This window comes from Amphiura filiformis, chromosome 19, assembly GCF_039555335.1.
Source record: "Amphiura filiformis chromosome 19, Afil_fr2py, whole genome shotgun sequence".
NCBI lineage: Eukaryota > Metazoa > Echinodermata > Ophiuroidea > Amphilepidida > Amphiuridae > Amphiura > Amphiura filiformis.
In genome coordinates, this window is record NC_092646.1 from 53,954,039 (window position 1) to 53,976,716 (window position 22,678).

General features: G+C 36.3%; 1 protein-coding gene across 1 annotated transcript in view; it reads left to right on the forward strand.

Moving 5' to 3' along the window:
* LOC140141493 (mutS protein homolog 5-like) overlaps nt 1-14,076 on the forward strand; it is a 325,819-nt gene extending 311,743 nt beyond the window's left edge. Inside the window, exons 16-23 of the mRNA XM_072163378.1 lie at nt 1,032-1,112; nt 3,854-3,941; nt 4,420-4,516; nt 5,169-5,385; nt 6,509-6,658; nt 9,142-9,360; nt 10,720-10,857; nt 12,639-14,076. Of these exons, the coding sequence (XP_072019479.1) occupies nt 1,032-1,112; nt 3,854-3,941; nt 4,420-4,516; nt 5,169-5,385; nt 6,509-6,658; nt 9,142-9,360; nt 10,720-10,857; nt 12,639-12,821 (1,173 nt within the window). The 3' untranslated portion in view covers nt 12,822-14,076. The remainder of the gene's footprint in view (nt 1-1,031; nt 1,113-3,853; nt 3,942-4,419; nt 4,517-5,168; nt 5,386-6,508; nt 6,659-9,141; nt 9,361-10,719; nt 10,858-12,638) is intronic.
* Nucleotides 14,077-22,678: the final 8,602 nt, after the last annotated feature.

A 22,678-nucleotide genomic window follows, 5' to 3' on the forward strand; every position in this document is an offset into this window, starting at 1 on the left:
TTGAAGCTCCTAGTCTCAATGTCAGAAAAAATCCAAGTCCGTTTTCATCCCATATCAAAACGTTTTAGCTGTGAGAGACCCATTACAAACTGCGACTTATAACTTCTTTCCAACACTGCTTATAGGGATCACAAGGTCAAACGCAATCTCTGTGTGTAGTTCAATGCAGTCTCAGATTACCATCTTTAACCTTTGTGAAACCTCAACATACGAACCGGCTCAATGCACGGACTGTGTACAGAATGCGGCAAAGACCAATATACCTAGTTCAAGCAGAGGTGATTTGGGGTTTTTGCTCGTACCAATTTTTTTTCAATTTTTTTTTTTCGGCGAGTGAGATACTTGACAAATCAGATTCTTTCTTAGATGATAAGCTTGGAAACATCCCAAGCTTCAATTGGATACCTCGACCAGGTATACAATGGTTCCATGTCATTATAACGCTTTGAGATCAATGGTCAAAATACGAGAAAATCATAGAAAAGTTGAAAACGTGGATTTCAGGCAGAAAAGCGAAACATTTTTAATACAAAGGTGGAGGTGAATAAAAATTATTTACGAGTAAATAATATCATCTACATTATTTTCGATGTGATCATAAATTGCAGGACATTCTCATGTTTGTTTTGGTATATCGACTGTGATATATGACTAATAATTTCAAAGTTGTGATTTTAGTAATACAAATGTTTTGAGAAAATGTTTGATTTTTGTTGATGTCAGTGGACGGTACGCGCGGTTGTTAATGGAATGAAATAAGAAAATGAGTAATGATGCTTAGGGTACCCTAACATTTTGATATGATCTCATCGGTGGACTTTCCCAATCCACTGTGCACAACTGGAAATCAGTTTTCTGTAAAAGAGGATCAGATTATCTAATTTGATGAAGTCCTCTGATGAGATGGAGGAAATGTTAATAACTTGGATTTTTTCTGACATGGAGGGTTTTGTCACACATGTATTGAATTATTTGTTTGATTTGATTAACAAACCTGGTGACTCTATTCACAATTTGTGTGTTTCTTGTAGCTTGGCTATCTGTTGACTGTACCCTGTGTTCCTGGTATGACTGATCACAAGGATTTCTCTATACCTGGATTAGAATTTGTGGTAAGATGATCATGATAGTAATCAGTATCAGAAATAAGCCAAAATGTTCAATGGCCATTTGAACCTTCGGGTCTGAAAATCTCTGGGACCTCATCAATACTTTTAAAGGCTGAAACACAAATAATTTAGCATATCTTATTATAGGCAATGTTTAATATAAGCGTAAAATTTTTAAGTGACATTTGCCCTTAGGTCTGACAATCTAAGGACCTGTCTTATTTCAAACTTTGATAGTACCTACAGTTTGCCCACAGTATGTGGAAACTGGAAAAGCCATGGAATTTTGATTTTATAGAAATTCTGGAGAAGGCTCAAAGGTATAGACAAATTATGGAATTTTGATTGATGATGTGGAAATTCCAGAAATAAATGTCAAAAGTCATGTACAACTCATTGAATTCTTTTTAAAAGTGAAAGGCAAAAGTGGCAAGTTTTCCATTTTTTAGAATGGCAAATTCTGTCTTCCTTGATTAAAATTGTCAGCTTTCCATTTTCTTTCTTTCTTTGAAACAGGTGAAAAACAGTGACGTTTGTACACTACATCAATCATATGAATCAACAACTTGTTTCAATCATAATAAAAATCTGCAAAATTGTCCTTTTAAAACATTTTTTCATATTTTTCAGTAGCTCTTGATCAGAGCCCTCGCAGTACCTTAGAAGATCCAGTGATCCCCAAGTAAAATAAACCCAAGCAAGTGACTGGTATTTTTAAAGAAAATGTATATAAGGCCAATCCCTGCCTGGTTTAGACCATTCTGTAAAAAATTAATACCACTCCCAGCAGTACATGTACATGTACATAAGTCACCAACAAGTAAGTAGGACCACTATGCAGTAGGACCACTATGCAGTAAAAGATCACTGTCTGCCTAAGATATTGGTCTACAAAACCCACCAACCGCGAAAGTCCACTCACCGAGCCGCCAGCCTACAGCTGGTCTCTACTATTAGTGTCAGAGGGCATATGGCATGGTTTTTCATTTTTTCTTTCAATTGGATGGAAAATAGGTTGGCTTTGGAGCAAAGCTAATTTTTCAGTTGTATTTTATTTGTTTTTTTTTTACCATGTTCTACTCATTTTGTCCGATTTTGTTTATGTGATCGGGACAATTTGCCACTCTAGTATAATGTATATGCAATAGTTCATAGTTGCCTTTTGTCTGGTAAAATACATAGCTCTGTTAAGGTGCTTAAGGGTAATAGGACTTGAGAGGCTTCCAGGAGCAACTTTAATTACCTGATGAACAATCTCATGCCCTAATGCCTCATAAGATAAATATGTAGCTCTGTTAAGGTGCCAAGCCTAAGGGTAGTAGGACTTGAGAGGCTTCCAGGAGCAACTTTAATTACCTGATGAATAATCTCATGCCCTAATGCCTCATAAGATAAATATGTAGCTCTGTTAAGGTGCCAAGCCTAATGGTAGTATGACTTGAGAGGCTTCCAGGAGCAACTTTAACGAAAGGACAAAAGAATTAGTAAATAAAAAGGGCGGAAAAAATTGACAAAGCATAAAATTTGATGAAAAAATTGTACTTTTAGGGCTTGTGCGCCTGAAACCCTTTTTTTTTTTTTTTTTTTTTGCTCTTCACTTTTTCAAACGACCAAGAAAAAATTGGGTCAACCTTTTCGGGCTGTTGAGGTAGGGGCGGCAAAATTGCATTTTCTTCAGCCCCCCCGGGGTTGGGGCGGCCACGGTACGCCACTGGTTAAGGTGCCAAGCCTAAGGGTAGTAGGACTTGAGAGGCTTCCAGGAGCAACTTTAACGAAGGGGGCGGCAAAAAGAATTAGTAAATAAAAAAGGGCGGAAAAAATTGACAAAGCATAAAATTTGATGAAAAAATTGTACTTTTAGGGCTTGTGCGCCTGAAACCCTTTTTTTTTTTTTTTTGCTCTTCACTTTTTCAAACGACCAAGAAAAAATTGGGTCAACCTTTTCGGGCTGTTGAGGTAGGGGCGGCAAAATTGCATTTTCTTCAGCCCCGGGTTGGGGCGGCCACTGCACGCCACTGGTTAAGGTGCCAAGCCTAAGGGTAGTAGGACTTGAGAGGCTTCCAGGAGCAACTTTAGTCACCTGATGAATAATCTCATGCCCTAATGCCTCATAAGATAAATATGTAGCTCTGTTAAGGTGCCAAGCCTAAGGGTAGTAGGACTTGAGAGGCTTCCAGGAGCAACTTTAATTACCTGATGAACAATCTCATGCCCTAATGCCTCATAAGATAAATATGTAGCTCTGTTAAGGTACCAAGCCCAATGGTAGTAGGACTTGAGAGGCTTCCAGGAGCAACTTTAATTACCTGATGAACAATCTCATGCCCCTCATAAGATAAATATGTAGCTCTGTTAAGGTGCCAAGCCTAATGGTAGTAGGACTTGAGAGGCTTCCAGGAGCAACTTTAGTCACCTGATGAATAATCTCATGTCCCTCGTAAGATAAATGTTGTTCAAATTTATTTCATCCGTCTGCAAATGCAATTTCAAAATTTTGCACAGGGCAGCCATTGCACATTTTTGGCACTCACTCGATGGATTGATTCTTGTCTGTAGTTCTGATATTTTGAAAATAGGTTATGAACAATCATGGATTTCAAAATTGTACATTTGTGGGAATCCTGGTGTTGGATTTCGTTATCTATCAGTTACTACCACTTTTTTCCACCAGTTTTTAACTTGTGTCTCATTAATAATTATGAATCCCAATAATGATGACTTTCTTGGCTTTTTCCTTTCTTTAGTTCTTGTCCAACAACCAGGTACATTACAAGAGTCCAGGAACTCAAGCCATGGATGTTAAACTTGGTGATACATTATTCACCATAATAGGTAAGATAAAACTTAGCTACCGATTGTATAGATTGGGTTATTCCACTTGGAATCCATACACCGTATGACCTTAATCTTCCACACAGGGAATGTGAAATTCAAAATGGGGTTACCAGAATGGGTGCATGACTCCAAAATCTCTGGGAATTTAGCTTTTGTGAAACTATGCAGGGAACCCTGTTATAATAAATGGTAGTTTTGGGTCTAGTCTATAGCTTCTCTTACTGATACTCTCAACTGAAGCCAAACTACATTGAAATTTTGTAAAAAACTTTTTCAGTTAATACTTTACTGCCAAAGGTTCTGCACCAAGTTCAGCCGACAATGTGAACACAACTTTAGAAGGTACTAAATACCCATGGGAATATATTTTTTATTTAGGATGTTTTGGAAATAGGCCTATCAGTAGATATGCATTGGTGACTGATTTGATATATCAAAGTTTACAATGTCAAATACTGTTATGATCTATTTTCAGATGTGGAGACCCAAATCATGCACAAATTACAGAATGCTATACTTGAGAGGTCCCAGGTTCTATTCTCAGTCATGGACCTGGCTGCTGAACTTGACTGGTAATTATCAATTCTTATCACAGTCATCAAATGTTTAATCTACACCACAAGATGATTCCTGTTGCTGCAGACCCCAGAGGTACACTACTGCCCAGCTACTATGTGGCTACCCTAGAGTACCAGTGTGTGTACTTTATGGGTGATTCCAATGTGTGTACTCTTAGAGTTCATATCAAGTAGCTAGGCAGCATTGTACCTCTCGTTGGCAGTGGCAGCAACAGGAATCTAGTAGATCTACAGATGTATAAGCATCATAAGGCTCTACCTGTGAGAGGGGGAGTTGAATAAAGTGGATCAATGTGGCCGCACATACCCGTCACCAATTTAAACAAATTATGTTCTGCGAGAGGTAAAATAGAAATTAATGACAACAAGAGATACTGATTAATGGATAGCTGCTATATAATATTAGTCACCTATGTATGGTATCACTCACAAATTGTGGGTCCTAAACATGTTTAATGTGGGCAGCTCATGAAAGGCTCTGATTATAAGTTCTTATGTTTGTTGAAAAACCTGCCTCTTCCAAATGCAACACTGGATGTAGTTTTTATGACCTTGTCCATCACTGGAAACTGATGGGTAAAACTGTTTTGACAAAGCCTGTAGTGGAGCATACCTTTTCATCTTTTCAAACTGTTCTGTCTTTCAGCTTGATAGCTCTTGCTATTGCTGCCAAGGAACAAAACTATGTGTGTCCAGAGCTTACAAAAGACAGCATGCTGGAAGTGACAGGAGGCAGACATCCACTGCAAGAACTGTGTGTCACTCCATTTGTACCTAATGATACATTATCTGGTGGTGAGCATAGCAGAATGAAGTTCCTCACAGGACCTAATGCTAGTGGCAAAAGTGTCTACTTGAAACAGGTTAGATTGCTAGAGTTTTAATGTTATTGTTTACCATTTTCACCCTGACACATTTTACACTATTATTGTGTAAAATGTTAGTTGGAAAAACATACAAAATATATGAAGGGCCAATTGAAGCAGTTTACAGTTCATTTCTAGTGGCGTGCATGGACTTTTTGTCAAGGGGGGCCAAAAAAAAAAATTGCCAAGTGAGCATTATTCTGGCCCGATTTTGCTGGGATATCAATATAAGAACGTGCAGCCGCTGCAGCGCACAAAAAAATTCAGTTTCATACCCCGTCTACAAGCAAAATTCAGTAAAACCCCGTCTACAAGCATATAGAGTGCTTCTGATGAAAACTACATTAATCCAGGCGCCATTATGGAGTTTGAGCAAATAAATTACGGATTCAAGCATATACAAACAGGTATTATTTTAAGACCAATCTATTGTATTGGTATATTTACGCTTGCTTCGAATTAATTTAGCTTTCATAAAAACACCATATATGCTTGTAGACGGGGTTTTACGGTATTTGAAGTGAAAGTTGATACACATTGAGTTCATTTCGCACAGACTGGCCAAAAATTTGCTATTTTCAACTATTTTATACCCAAATTAAGGTGTTTACCAAATGTGTATATTTTTAAACAGAACTAAAGTACAAGGATTTTTTTTTTTTTCCTTTGAGGTGGGTCAAAGAAAAAAACTTTAAGAAAGAAATATTTAGTCCCTGCTGGTATAATATTTAGTCGGCTTTGTCATGTTTATCTGCGTCTTGTTCACTTTCCTCAATCCTTTTACTTCCGTCTTTTTCCTCGGTCTCCTGAAAACTTTTTATTTCCTTTCTGTCACTGGTGTACCAAATACCAGGGGTAAGACATCAGGGTAGGCAAAGCTGTTTATGGGAACAACTGTGTGTATTGTTCACACAAAACTTGTTATACGTTATACTATTTTAGCCCCCAATCAAGGCGATTTGAATGTATAGAGGACGAAGTGCGCGCAGAGCACGAAAAATTTTACAATTTCATACTATTCAAGCCAAAAATCAAGGTATCCCAAAATGTGGAGGGGACATGTCCCCCGTCATCCCTCTGTTCTTATTGTTAATGTTTCTGTATGATATCTTATTTTCAGGTTGGGATGATAGCATTCCTGGCTCACATTGGGAGTTTTGTACCTGCAGAGAGTGCAACCATTGGAATGATGGATGGCATCTACACCAGAATACATACCCAAGAATCAGTGTCTGTAGGGCTCTCAACATTTATGATAGACCTTAATCAGGTAATGTACCACTGAAGATTTAAATTGTGAAATTGGAGAAGTCTTTGTTATTGGTTATCATTGGAATGATGGATGGCATCTACACCAGAATACATACCCAAGAATCAGTGTCTGTAGGGCTCTCAACATTTATGATAGACCTTAATCAGGTAATGTACCACTGAAGATTTAAATTGTGAAATTGGAGAAGTCTTTGTTATTGGTTATCATTGGAATGATGGATGGCATCTACACCAGAATACATACCCAAGAATCAGTGTCTGTAGGGCTCTCAACATTTATGATAGACCTTAATCAGGTAATGTACCACTGAAGATTTAAATTGTGAAATTGGAGAAGTCTTTGTTATTGGTTATCATTGGAATGATGGATGGCATCTACACCAGAATACATACCCAAGAATCAGTGTCTGTAGGGCTCTCAACATTTATGATAGACCTTAATCAGGTAATGTACCACTGAAGATTTAAATTGTGAAATTGGAGAAGTCTTTGTTATTGGTTATCATTGGAATGATGGATGGCATCTACACCAGAATACATACCCAAGAATCAGTGTCTGTAGGGCTCTCAACATTTATGATAGACCTTAATCAGGTAATGTACCACTGAAGATTTAAATTGTGAAATTGGAGAAGTCTTTGTTATTGGTTATCATTGGAATGATGGATGGCATCTACACCAGAATACATACCCAAGAATCAGTGTCTGTAGGGCTCTCAACATTTATGATAGACCTTAATCAGGTAATGTACCACTGAAGATTTAAATTGTGAAATTGGAGAAGTCTTTGTTATTGGTTATCATTGGAATGATGGATGGCATCTACACCAGAATACATACCCAAGAATCAGTGTCTGTAGGGCTCTCAACATTTATGATAGACCTTAATCAGGTAATGTACCACTGAAGATTTAAATTGTGAAATTGGAGAAGTCTTTGTTATTGGTTATCATTGGAATGATGGATGGCATCTACACCAGAATACATACCCAAAAATCAGTGTCTGTAGGGCTCTCAACATTTATGATAGACCTTAATCAGGTAATGTACCACTGAAGATTTAAATTGTGAAATTGGAGAAGTCTTTGTTATTGGTTATCATTGGAATGATGGATGGCATTTACACCAGAATACATACCCAAGAATCAGTGTCTGTAGGGCTCTCAACATTTATGATAGACCTTAATCAGGTAATGTACCACTGAAGATTTAAATTGTGAAATTGGAGAAGTCTTTGTTATTGGTTATCATTGGAATGATGGATGGCATCTACACCAGAATACATACCCAAGAATCAGTGTCTGTAGGGCTCTCAACATTTATGATAGACCTTAATCAGGTAATGTACCACTGAAGATTTAAATTGTGAAATTGGAGAAGTCTTTGTTATTGGTCATCATTGGCTCTGGGTTTCATTTTGAGTATTGCATGATTGACACATTTTTAGCACTGCCAGTGTTCATCTTTAATCTTTGGGCAGAAACAACCTCATTATTAGAACTTGATCAGTTCCCTTGGATGGCGTTGTCCAAACAGCGAGTGTGTTAGCGTGAGCAAAGCGCTGAGTCGAGAAGAGGCGCATATAGTTCGTATACCTTCCTTGAGTCAGTAAATTGAAGTCAAATTTTGAGATTTTTTTTAATGAATCTGTTTTACTAGTTGGATGCCTTAAATCATTTCCTTTCTGAAAATGTATAGTTTTATATACATTTAGAGAAATAATAAAAAGCAATATCTAAATTACTGACTCGAGGGAGGTATGCAGACTATAGTGCCTGCCGGGCTCTCTGTCACATATTTGCACATAATTTACATTCCCTGATTTTGTCTGAGTAAGGAACCCAAATTCATAAGCAATGAAATCAAAATTTAGTAACTAGGTAATAACATTATCAGTTATCACACCTTTAATTCCATATCCAAAAATACAAAATTCCCATCATACTAATTTTATGTAATAGTCACAACAGTTGATTATTACCTTTATGGATACATTTTCAGATGGGTGTTGCTCTCAACAATGCTACATTCAAATCGTTGGTATTATTGGATGAGTTTGGCAAGGGCACCAATGATGTGATACCCTTTTCTTTTCAGATGGGTGTTGCCCTCAACAATGCTACATCCAAATCATTGGTATTACTGGATGAGTTTGGCAAGGGCACCAATGATGTGATACCCTTTTCTTTTCAGATGGGTGTTGCCCTCAACAATGCTACATCCAAATCATTGGTATTACTGGATGAGTTTGGCAAGGGCACCAATGATGTGATACCCTTTTCTTTTCAGATGGGTGTTGCCCTCAACAATGCTACATCCAAATCATTGGTATTACTGGATGAGTTTGGCAAGGGCACCAATGATGTGATACCCTTTTCTTTTCAGATGGGTGTTGCCCTCAACAATGCTACATCCAAATCATTGGTATTACTGGATGAGTTTGGCAAGGGCACCAATGATGTGATACCCTTTTCTTTTCAGATGGGTGTTGCCCTCAACAATGCTACATCCAAATCATTGGTATTACTGGATGAGTTTGGCAAGGGTACTAATGATGTAGATGGACAATCACTGCTGGTAGGTTGCCTCAGATACTGGCTCAATAAAGGTGATGAATGCCCTCATGCAGTAGTGTCTTCTCATTTCCATGCGGTGGTGCAACAGAATCTACTCCCAGACAACAGTCAACTTACATACCAAGTAAGATTTACAGAATAAAAGATTTGTTTTCAGACCCAGCCATGTCTCTATTGCCGGATATAACATGGCATTATTGTAAGTGGAACAACAAGGTAACACACTGAGTTGTTCCATGCACAAATATTGCTATCTCTCATGTCATATCAGGCGACGGAGACATGGCTGGGTCTATTACAGTATTTTTATTCTCACTCTTTAACAGATCACCTGTAAAATAAATTACATTTGCATGTAATTTATGTTCAATATTACACCTATTTAATTTTGCACCTGTGCGTATACCATGTTATCCCACAGTTCAATATACACCAGGCCAACTGTACTCTATTGAACTAACAAAATTAAATGAAAAACAATACCTGTCTAAGAATAAATGATGTTAATGGTCAGAAATTACTCCTAGGGTTGAGTAATCTGTTTTGCCCTATATTGTGGTACAATAGAATCTACTCCCAGGAGGGACCCCTCCCCACACAGTACTTACCAAGCAAGCCAACTTGTTTTACAGAGTAGAAATTTGACACATTTACAGTGGGCATCTCCTTTGTGTCCCATGTAACACCAAAAATTCCCACAAATTCTCACAAGATTTTGGCAATCAATTGTTCTCGTATATCTGGTATATCTGCCTATGCATGTAATGTTTCCATTTGTAAATTCATGTTTATTGTGCTAGTGTGCGATGCATAATTCTTCTTTCCCCTGTATATTGATATATTAAGAATACGATTAAGCATCATTAACTTGATCTTGTGCGCTAGTTTGTAATGTTTGAATGTTTCCATGTTCCAGTGTATGATGCGTAGGCCTCTTCCCTTGTTTGCATGTTTATATGAGGCCGGTGGGTAAGCATCATTAATTGATCTCGTACACTGGTATGTAATGTGTTGTTTGTACTGTTTACCCCGCATGACTGCTCATATCCAGAAGTACCAGACTTGAGTCCTGTTTATCAGGGACAGTCTGTGTAGCTCAGTGGTAAGAGCGCTCGCCCGACAAGCGAGAGGTCTGGGGTTCGAGTCCCTGCACAGGCAGGTATGTCCGGAGTTTTTACTCTGGTATATCTGCCTATGCATGTAATGTTTCCATTTGTAAATTCATGTTTAATTGTGCTAGTGTGCGATGCGTAATTCTTCTTTCCCCTGTTCTCGTAAAGTTATATTTGCAGCAGGTAGACTTAACAGTCCCTCCTAAAACATTTCAAACTGATCTCGGATATGCCAGTAAAGAACTAACAAATGCAGCATTTGTCACAATGGAAGAACACACAGTAAAACATCAGAATATATACATGTACTGGCCATAAGTGAATACCTCAATATTGCTATGTATGCTTACATTTTTTTACTTTGTTTGTAGACCATGGAAGTATTACAGAATGGTGAAGAGACTGTGTTCCTCTATCAACTCAAAGAAGGACATGCAAGCTGCAGTCAAGCTTGTCATGTAGCAAGCCTAGCTGGTCTACCTGAGGAAATAGTAGCAAGAGGAAAACTGGTATGTCTGTTTGTGTGTGGTTTTTCCAAAGTTAACTGGCTTAAGAAGTGGCCCCAAAATTACTAGCGGTAAATTGTTACTACATCAGTACCAATATTAATAGCAGATAGCTACTTCATCAATAACAATATTAATAGCAGATAGCTACTTCATCAATAACAATATCAGCAGTAGATAGCTACTTCATCAATACCAATATCAGCAGTAGATAGCTACCTCATAAATACCAATATCAGCAGTAGATCAGCAGTAGATAGCTACTTCATCAGTACCGGTATCAACAGTAGATAGCTACTTTATTAATACCAATATCAGAAGTAGATAGCAAATTCATCAATGCCAATGTCGGCAGTAGATAGCTACTTCATCAATACCAATATCAGCAGTAGATAGCTACTTCATCAATACCAATGTCAGCAGTAGATAGCTACTTCAACAATACCAATATCAGCAGTAGATGGCTACTTCATCAATACCAATGTCAGCAGTAGATAGCTACTTCATCAATACCAACATCAACAGTAGATAGCTACTACATCAATACCTATATCAGCAGTAGATGGCTACTTCATCAATACCAATATCAGCAGTAGATGGTTATTTCATCAATACCGATCAGCAGTAGATACCTACTTCATCAATACCAATATCAGCAGTAGATAGCTACTTCATCAATAAAAAATCTCAGCTGTAGATAGCTACTTCATCAATACCAATATCAGCTGTAGTTAGCTACTTCATCAATACCAATATCAGCAGTACATGTAGATAGCTACTTCATCAACACAAATTTCAGCAATAGATATCTACTTCATCAATAACAATATCAGCAGCAGACAGCTATCAGCCATAGCATGTCATCAATACCCATATCAGCAGTAAATACTATTTCATCAATAACAGTATCAGCAATACATAGCTACTTCATCAATAACAATATCAGCAGTAGATAGTTACTTCATCAATTCCAATATTAGCAGTAGATAGCCAATTCATCAATACCAATATCAGCAGTAATTGCTATTTCGTCAATAAATCAATAACAATATCAGCAGTAGTTAGCTACTACAAATTTCAGCAATAGGTATCTACTTCATCAATACCATAACAGCAGTAAATAGCTATTTCATCAATAACAATATCAGCAGTATAAGCATTATCATCAATAACAATATCAGCAGTATATAGCTACTTCATCAATACCAATATCAGCAGCAAATGACTATACTTCATCAGTAGCAATATCAGCAGTAGATGGCAACTTCATCAATACCAATATCAGCAGTAGATCAACAACAATATCAGCAGGATATAGCTACTTCATCAATACCAATATCAGCAGCAAATGACTACTTCATCAGTAGTAATATCAGCAGTAGATGGCAACTTCATCAATACCAATATCAGCAGTAGATCAATAACAATATCAGCAGTAGATTGCAACTTTATCATTATCAATATCATATCAGCAATAGATTTGCTAAAAAGGTGGGACGGTCATGGCCACCCCGGTTGCGAAGGCCCTGTCTCCCAGTCTATATAGCCAATTGGAATCGGGGTAATATTGCCAAAAATGCCAAAAAAGAAAATATGGCTAAGGCGTGATTTGACCTGGAAACAATGGAGTGCTCTATCCTCTGAGCGATGGTATAGCACTGGCCTCGCAATCCCCTTTTTTTATTTTTTAATAGGGAAACACAGTTGCCTTGTTCCGAAATTCTGCAAAAATTGTAACAATATTATGAACATGCCTACTAATCATCTTTAAACTAATTTTACAGGTTTCTCAACTGCTGAAAGAAAACAAGCCCATCAGCAGAGCTGACTCACGTGGGTATGACAGCGAACTCAAACGCCATGAGCAAATTGTGGAACAATTTCTGACCTTTGACCTGGACTCTTGCGATGATTTACAGAAGAAACTAGGAAAAGATATCCTTCAATCAACCAATAAGGAAGTTTGATAGTAACTGTTAACAAATATCTGAGAACATATTTGGTCATATCTAGATTCTTGCCATGGTTTTTTGAAAATAATGTGTGACCAATTAAGGTTTATAGAGAGTGCTACACAAAATCAGTGAATGCAGACAAATTTGTAAGTTATGCAAAACCAGTAAATGCAGGCAAATTTGTAATTTGGGCAATAAAAAATGTTTGGTTGTCCTTGGCCAGCAGGCTGACCGACTGACCCTACTGGTCATGAAGCAAGTGAATCCAGTTAAGCTGTATCATAATCTGACCTTAAAGAATAGGAAAACCTTTTGTGGCAAAAATGTACCTTGGTCATACAAGGGTCAAACTTCAAATTGATCAGATCTTGTTATAAAACATGATCAACTATATCACTTTTAACACGGGTCTACTTTTCGGCGTAGTGGTAAAAGCCTAACAATTACCGCCGATTACAAGCTGATCAAAGTATACACACATACAAGGGCAGTTTACACTTGTGGCCCAACAGTGTAAAAGAAATGATGTTACTACCAAGTTTAAGGTGAAACAAAGTATATGTAAGAATTATCAATATACCGTAAAACCCCGTCTACAAGCATATAGTGTGCTTCTGATGAAAGCTACATTAATCCAGTCGCCATTATGGAGTTTGAGCAAATAAATTACGGATCCAAGCATATACAAACAAGTATTATTTTAAGACCGATCTATTGTATTGGTATATTAACGCTTGCTTCGAATTAATTAGGCTTTTATAAAAAACTTTATATATGCTTGTAGACGGGGTTTTACGGTAGACTTTTCCAGTTGAAATTGATACACCACCTATGGAAGACATGATGTTAATCTTCCATGCAGGGAGTGTGAGTTTCCAATGGGGTTACCTGAATGGGTGACTCCATTTGAAATCTACATTCCCTATGTGGGAGATTAATGTCATGTCTTCCATTATAGGTGCTATATGGATTTCAACTGGAATATCCCAATTGACGCGATTCCAAATACAGTGCGCCACCAACGACGGCAGTGAAAATTGGCATTTCCCGTGTCTGGGGTCGACATCCTTTTTCATCAACCATAGATGACCATGTTTGTGATTATTACTCTAAAAACACAATGTTTTATAGTACTTTTTGAAAATTTTTGAGATTTTCTGTGTTGAAGTGAAATATTGCAGTTTGATATTCACAGATGTCCTTTTCTAAAACCTGCAAACTTGATGTTGATACTAGGTGTTTCCTTTTTGTTATACATTTTCTAAAACCGCCCTTTTTTGTTTTTAAACTTTACGATGCTTTTCAGCCCGATACGCTGTGAGCCTAGTCAATGCTGAAGTAGGCCTAGGCCTGTCTTTTTTAATGGAAAACGCATAGGTTTTATTTTGGTTATTAGAATAAATTGTTTTAATTCTTTCTGAATTTATTGTTTGTTCAATACGATACTAATATAACACCAGCATACTTAAGAACATCCATACTATAGGTGTTATGCGTTTTTGTAATCGGCCTACATTTTCTAAAAATGGGGTTTTTTGCACAAAAGCGCTAGTGCCCACCTTGTGGGATAGGCCTACAGCAAAGAAATTCAAGTAAATTTTAAAAAGATTCTTAATGTCTCATTACTTATAAACATGCATCACATTGGTTTGCCGTTTTTGTTATTATTGTAATTGTTTGATTTGTCCTTATTTTATTTTAGCCTAAATTTGTATTTTTAATTATATTAGGCTACTATCAAACATTAACAAAATTACGATCACAATAAAAACACTTTGTAGGAATAGCCTACTGCATAAAAATAACATTTATTTTTTGTTAATATTTCAATTTGAGACTTTAATGCCTAAGTTCAACAATACCTCATAGAGTTCTAGCATTATAATAAAGATGAAGAAAGTTTCAAACTGCAAAAAGAGTAGGCCTACATTAATTTTAAAAGATCATTATTTTAAGGCATATCAAGAAAATATGCATGAAACAACTTCTTAACTTTGGAACCAAGTAGGCCCCTATGCTAGATAGACCTTTGGTGTTTTCAGTTTAAAATGATAGCCTATTGTATGTGTAATGTATAATAATTACAGTAACACAATTTTCAAAAATGCCTCCTTTGGCCCCATGAACCAGATCGTGTCACAATTAAGGTTTAAATTTGACAATTGTCATGCCCGATTTTAATATTAATTCATGTTTCTTTTTCATATTTTATTTTTACTTCCGCTTTCTTGCATGTCATACCATCTTTATTTCATCCTTCCCTTTAATAATTCATAACCCAAGGAAATTTACTCTTAATGTAGGCCTAGGCCTACTCCCAAATAGCACACGTTGGTTGGAATGAGTTTCTTTTTAGACATATTATCGGTCGGCACAACATTGAAAAATCAAAAACTTTTTCAAATAAATATTCAATTGGACAATTTTAAACACCTAGGCCTAGGCCCATACATGTTTTTTTTTTTTAAAGAAAAAGAAAATGAGGAAGATTAAAATCTTTCCCATTTTCTTTTTTTCTTCTCGTGAATTTATAAGTCAACACTGTGAAAAGAACTGAACTGTAGTGTAGCCCAACCTTTATGGCATTGTGGACTTTGGCTAAATTGGAAAGGTTTAAATTCGGAGGGTCGACATTTCTTGCATATTAAATAATGGATCAGGCCCATCGGATCAAGGACTCAACCTAAAGTAAAGAGGTCAAATCTGGGGATGGACGCATTGTTTAGGTTAGGCCTGCTTCATTTGAGACTGAAGGGGCGAACAGGACACCCCCCCACACACACCGATTTACGGTGAAGGATATACTGTACAATAAGGGACAATTTGCAGTTGATGTTTTTAACAAAAACAAGATAACTTAACATGCTTAACAATGTAGTTTGGAGGCCATTATAGGCCTAAATGAAAATGAAAACGTGCCTATTCATACAGAAGGCGTTTCAAAATGTCACACGAAAAATGCTTTAAAACAATTAATTCATATCTATTAAAGTTTGTAAAAGGTTATAAATGTAAAACATCTATAGGCCTAGGAAAAAAAATAATAAAAATAAAAAATAAGACAAGCGTTCAAAACATTTATGAAAACCAAAAGCTTTTATCTTAATCATGTATCACGCATGGTAATAATTATGGGAAAAGTTATCCAAACAAGAAATAAAAAAGGCACAAATTTGTGTTTTAGATTAAATTTCCTATTTGAAATTGTCTCGCATCAAAAGCATTTGCTATTATAGGCCTACCCAAACTCGAAAATTGACATTTTGACATCGGGTTTATAGGCTTAGATGGTCGATCAGAGACATCAACATTTTTGACATCTAGTTTTAACCGTAGATGGTTGAATAGGAATAGAGTAGGCCTACATTTGAAATTCGAAAACGTTTTAATCGTATTAAAAAAAATAAATGCTTTATGCTGTTCATGCTGTTAAAATACGTTATTCTAAATATTGAGAATTAGGCCTACTTACTTAAAACAAACAAGGTTTAAAAATTGTTTTTTTTAAGGATATGCATGAGGGTCTAAGTAGGCCTATCCCCAATCATATTTTTCAGTGTTTTCTTTTCTTGTAAACGAGAGCCTAAAGTATTTTCCCAAGTGCCTCGGATCGGGTTCGGAAATGTTTGAAAATAAGGGTTTAATTGATGCCCATTATTTTGTGTGGGAATAGGCCTAACACTCTGAACATTCACAGAGGTAGGCCTAAACCATGACTGTCGAAATTAACTTTATAAAAAGGAGGCAGAAATGAAAAAAAAAATTGTCGGAGGGTTGAATCATTAGCTGATCATCATCAACGTAAAATAAACAAAAGTGGTTGAGTAATCGATAGCAACACTCGTTTCCGTTTCCTTTTGGTCGATGGTTCATCGTCGACGCGTCATGGATGTCGACTTTTACCCATGATGCTCTGCGCGAAGTAGATCAGCCAGGCGTGATCGTAGGTGGCGCGCTGTATTTGGAATCGCGAGAATTTGCCTCACAGCTTTTGGTCATTTATGCCGTTTCCCACAGGAGTTATTAGGCAGATCCACAATAGAGGGCTGTCATCAAATTCAGTATTCAACAAAAGGAGACACAATTAAGCCTAGGTGCAATATAATGTGTTCTGTTTCTCACATTATAGTCTAGTAGACACACACCTTTTGTTCTTTGTGTTAAGTTGGGTTTGACTATAGCATTTTCTTGTGTAAAGTTGATGCCTAACACGTTGAGAGATCAAAAATGACAGGTGCCCTGTGAGCACCCTTAAGAAATAAAAGAAATAGGAGGTCAGGGGTTTAAAGCCATAATGTGTGATTTGCATAAAAAATACATTCCTATTTTCACTGATCCCATTATCCCCTTTTAATTTCGAGCCAAACAAATGAGGTATGACAAAGAAAATTGCGATTTCAATCCAGCGCCTACAATGTGTGTACTACGCTCGCCGATCGTATTACATGTAATACTGCACAGAGCATCGCGCTCGACGTGTACACATAAAGCTGACACCCATACAGGGGCTATTTTAACGTGCCTCACTGTCACGTTCGTGCAATGAGATAAAAGTGTTGATGAAGTAGAGTGCGTTTCAAAAATTAAAAAATTGACATTTTTACCTGAAAATGATCGTAAGAAAGGCTCTACCATTGTCTACTATTAAAGCATATCTACACAAATGGTTAATTGTCACTGTACGAATATTTTATCTCGACACGTACGTGACAGTGAGGCACGTTAAAATAGCCCCTGCACCCATAGGACATATTAGCAAGCATTCAATCGGCGAACTCTGAATAAAACCGGGTCTCCTGGTTTTAATATAAAAAGATGAATTTTACTGTTATTAAAGCTTAGTCTTTTACGTGGTATTTTAGTATACCACTGGGCATTATAATTATGCAAAAAGTAGAAATCAGAGTAAAATTGAGGGCATCGCTGTGAAGCAAATCACACATTATGGCTTTAAATATACAGGGGTCAAAACTCAAAATTGCTCCAATTTGGTTAAAAACTATGCCAAAATATTCCTTAGGTCACAAGGATTCAGAAAATATCTAGTTTGACCTAGCTATGAGTTGCTATTATACCATTATGAATTCGACAGACAGCTGAATCCAGATTTGGTGTTTGGTAAATTCATGTTACTCATGAATTTTTGTTGAATTAGCTAACAAGGGATAAACGCCTTTAGCTCAATAGGGCAGCATATCATTTTTTTTAACAGTGATAATAGCTGATAATCATTGACCACACTGCGCTGCACCATTAGCTAACCTTGTATGCTGCCCTCTTTTGCTTACTTTCACTCTGAACACCGTCGGAAAATTGATATGCTTGAAGCACTTGATCCCTTGTTCCCTAATACAAAATAATGCATGGGCAACATGAATTTATCAAAAAGACGAATCCAGATTCAGCCGTCTGCCGAATTCATAACGATATGTTCCAGCTAGTGACACCTTGTGATGTCACGTTGAACAAATTCTATTCATTGTCAGAGAAGGTTTGTGTTTGTGAATGTAATGGAGCAAATTAATCTGTATCAATACAGCCTTGCCAAGAAATGAACAGGGCATCATCAAATTCAAGTCACTCCCAACACCTTTTATTGAAACTGGAACAGGAAATAGCAAAAAGGTGGTTGAAATTTGGGCTCAAAATGGGTAAAAAACAAAATTGATCTGATTTCAATAAAAATGGCTTCAAAATGTTTGTCTTATTATAATAAATCAGAAAAAGAACAGTTTTCACTATGTACAAAATATTTCATTACCTACATAATGTTGGAAAATACAGCAACACCAATTGGACTCAACGGACAGTAACTCCTTTTGATGCGTTACCATGGATGGTTATGAAACAGTCATGATAGTCAGAAATGCAAACTATTTCTTTATTATAACAAGACAAACATCGCAAGGTTTTGAATTAAATCAAATACTGGAACTTACATTTTTTGCAACTTGCTACGTTGCGTCTAAAACCATCAGACTTCATCAGGCAACTGACTCACTGGGCTGGTAGCAAGTTGCAAAAAATGTATGTTCCAGTATTTGATTTAATTCAAAACCTTGTGATTCTAATGACTGGATGACTGAGAATATTCACTATTTTGACAAGACAAACATGTTGAGGCCATTTTTATCCAAATTAATACAGAATTACTTTTCTGTGTTTACCCCTATGGAGCCCAAATTCCAACCTTAGACCTTTTTTCCAATTACTTAGTTGAGTTGTAGGTAGGACAAACTATATATTTTCTGAATCCTTGTGACCTGAGGAATATTTTGGAACAGGTTTGAACCAAATAGGAACAATTTTGATTTTGACCTGTGTAAACTTTGATGCTGAATTTCTTGAAATGCTCAAAAGGGTGTCCTCTGGCTGTGCACCCATTATATTCTTATTCAATACACCTTGGATGACACAATATTACAGTAAACATGTTAGTCATGCCCAATTTTACACTCACAGGCAAGTCCTACCTAGCTCGAGATACTCTAGCTAAAATACAGGTTTACATTTACTATCTTACATTATCTTGCTGTATTTCAGCTAGAGCTCCAAATGACAAGCTTCCGGGTTTTTTGGGAGAACAATACTGTTACGTAAGATGAAGAAGAAACCCGCCTCGGAGCCCGCCCTACTCATTATTTCATTGTACTTATTGCAATTTGCCTCCACACATTACGTAATCAACACAAAGCTTTTGTGAGGATTAGTGAGTGGATAAGAAATTGACAGTGGAGGATCTGAAGGACACGCCCGATTGTTAGTTGTCAATCATGAATTGCCGCAACGTATTAATATTTTACTGCATGGCATTCCGCAAACACCAAGACAAATTATGCCGTATTTTTCCAAAGATAATCTCATATGAAGTAAGCTGAATGTGATCTGTACTTTTGTAACATTCCGATCGCTTTTGATCACCTATTGTCGGCGAATTTGCTTGAAAACATGTGAGTTCATGTTGTGTAAACATAATTAGCATAGACACAAATGAAATTACGATGCAATACAATGCAATTTGAATGCGCAGCAGATCTATAGAAATAACGTTGCCCGGTTTTATGCAGAATTAGACCCTGTCTGGTCCTACCCAACTATTAGAGAAGTTTTTCATGTCCATGCACTGGGCTAATTGGGCATGTCTAGTCTTTCAAAGACATCAGCTAAGGGGAAGATGCTGCAGGTCCTTGCTAAGTAAGTCAAGAACCAAAGAGACTAAATACAGGGATGGATTTGCAACCTCATCATTATTCAGTACAAATATTGATTGTGTCTGTTTTCCCTGCACCTGTTGGATTGGCAGTTTTGAATTAGTATGTTTTCAATATTGATTATATGAATTTAAAAATCTATACAACAATTGGAAATAAATGCCACATTGAAATTTAAAATATTTCTCACACCTAGAAATTAAATACATTAAGGGCTCGGATAGGGATGTTTTCACGTATCAAATTGCATTTTGCATTTGAGAAATGTCCTTCCGATATCAAATAATTTTGATTTTTTTGAAATTCGCAATGTAAGTGATTAAAAATTGATATTTTTGAAATTTAACAGTCCTCAAAGTAAATTGTATGAGTCTAATGATATGCACTTACAGTCATGTAGCTGGGATGAAAAGCCGTCCATCATAATGAAAATTTTGACCTTTCATGTTGAAGATAGATTTTTTTCTTAAAACACCAAAAAGAAATGTAGGTCTTTTTGAGACAAATGTATATCTTCAATATGAAAGATCAACATTTTGAATTGATCGTTGGATTTTCATCCCAGCTACATGCACTTTAAGTACACATCATTAGATTTAGAAAGTTTTCTTAGAGGACTGAAATATCAAAAATATATACAAAATATCAAATTTTAATAATTTGCCATAAAATTTGTATTATATCATAAATTTCAAAAAATCAAAATTATTTGATATCATCAGGATATTCTTCGTATTCAGAATGCAATTCTATATTTCTGATGTGCTCTCAGGTCCCATAAAAAATACTGTGCAAAACAGAGATCGCTTCAAAGGAAGTGCCACTGTTGGATATTCATAACCTCATTAATCTATGCGATACATGCAATCCAATCATTTATATTTATTTGGCAAAACGCAAATGCTGAACACGGTCACTAATAAACAACAGTGGACCTCCGCGTCATCAGCGTAAATATTAGTAACCTTCGGTCGCGCCGTGTTGTGTGTCGAACAAATTGCGAGAGTGCTGGCCGCCGTATTTCGATTGCGCGCTACCATATTTGCACAGATTGTGATACGCACTTCTGTTATTGGTCGTCCTGTTTAAGCCTGATCGATTTTTGAAACGGCAAAACGTAAAACTTGGTTATTTTTGAGGAAAATCGTGTGATATTTTGTAAAGTGAAGAGATGAAATTGACGGTTATGAATGAGGTTAATAACTTTGCATCGGTATTATGTCGGGCATTGGACCTCAGAATATTCCTCGGTTCCAAAGGCAAAATGTTAAGATTTTTCACAATGCCCTCCAAATAACCGATGCGCAGTTATTAACCTCTAATCCCTGTATTTAGGGTTTTTGCAATAGATTTGAACCTGGCCAATCTGTCCCCATATTCAAGCAGGGATGTGAGAGTATTACAACCAATTCAATGAAACAATTGTACTACTTGTTTAATTGATCTGTGATACAACAAATTTGATTTTATTACAATAATCCAAGACATAATTTTGATAAAACACATAATTGTGAGATCCTAGTGTATGTTTAAACTAGATACTAGTTGTGTCGTTACAATAAGACAATATATTGATCACCAAAATATACATCCATCTTTCTGTACTGTACTGTGTGTATAAAATACTAACTAATCATCACAATTACTAGAGGCACAAGTTCATCTGCATAATATAATTGTATTGAACTTTGTGTGAAAGACTGATTTAATAATTCTTGTGCTTTATATCATTATCAATCACAATTTATACATACATTTCATTTTTGTTATAAATAATACACATTGATTTCACACATTGATTACATAATAGCAAAGAGAGTTTCTAACTACATTTTGGTTATCAGCAAAAGTACAAACTGATAGAAAGTACTTTGGATTATGTCAATTTGGTCTTTCAATATGTACTGTAGTTTAGCTTTTATAAATATTTTGTACTTTTGTACCAATACTTTACTTATTGATTGTACCTTAGGTTTTGTCCAGAGTGGACCATAGTGGGTCACATAGAGTAATAAGATTGCATTTAAATTCCAATTTGATTACAAATCATCTGATTACAAATAATTTTTGTATACATGATTAGCTTGAATAAATACAAAATGTTCCTTGACATACATTATTCATTGTCTCAAATTTGTTGAGTCCATTAGAACTCTATACTTCATTTCAAGTTTGTAGTGATTGCGCCTCAAGCATATCAACAAACCACCCTTTTTGTGTAATTAACCAACCGGAATGGTGTAACAATTGAGTTAGTTCTATGATGACAGAGGGACAGGTCTGTAGACGTATTCCACAACTATTCATAACTACCATTATTTTAATATCAATGGAAATTGTACGAGGATGAATAGTCATGAGTGATTGGAGGATTAGATTAGCAAACAAGATTTGATATTGCCACCTGTGATATGCAAACATTTATCACTACCAAACTCGAGTTGAAGTATACCCATATATGGTGTTTCTATTCAAATGCAATGATACAGTAGAAACAGTCTCCTCCACCATTTCTTACTTCTACAGACTTAATTTCCCCCAGTAGTTATGTGACAGTTAACTTTCACTGATATGATAAAGGCCAGTCTATGCCTATCAGAATCACCGCATATGTATTATAGTGCCACATTCCAAAATACTTCACAGAAATGAGTAATC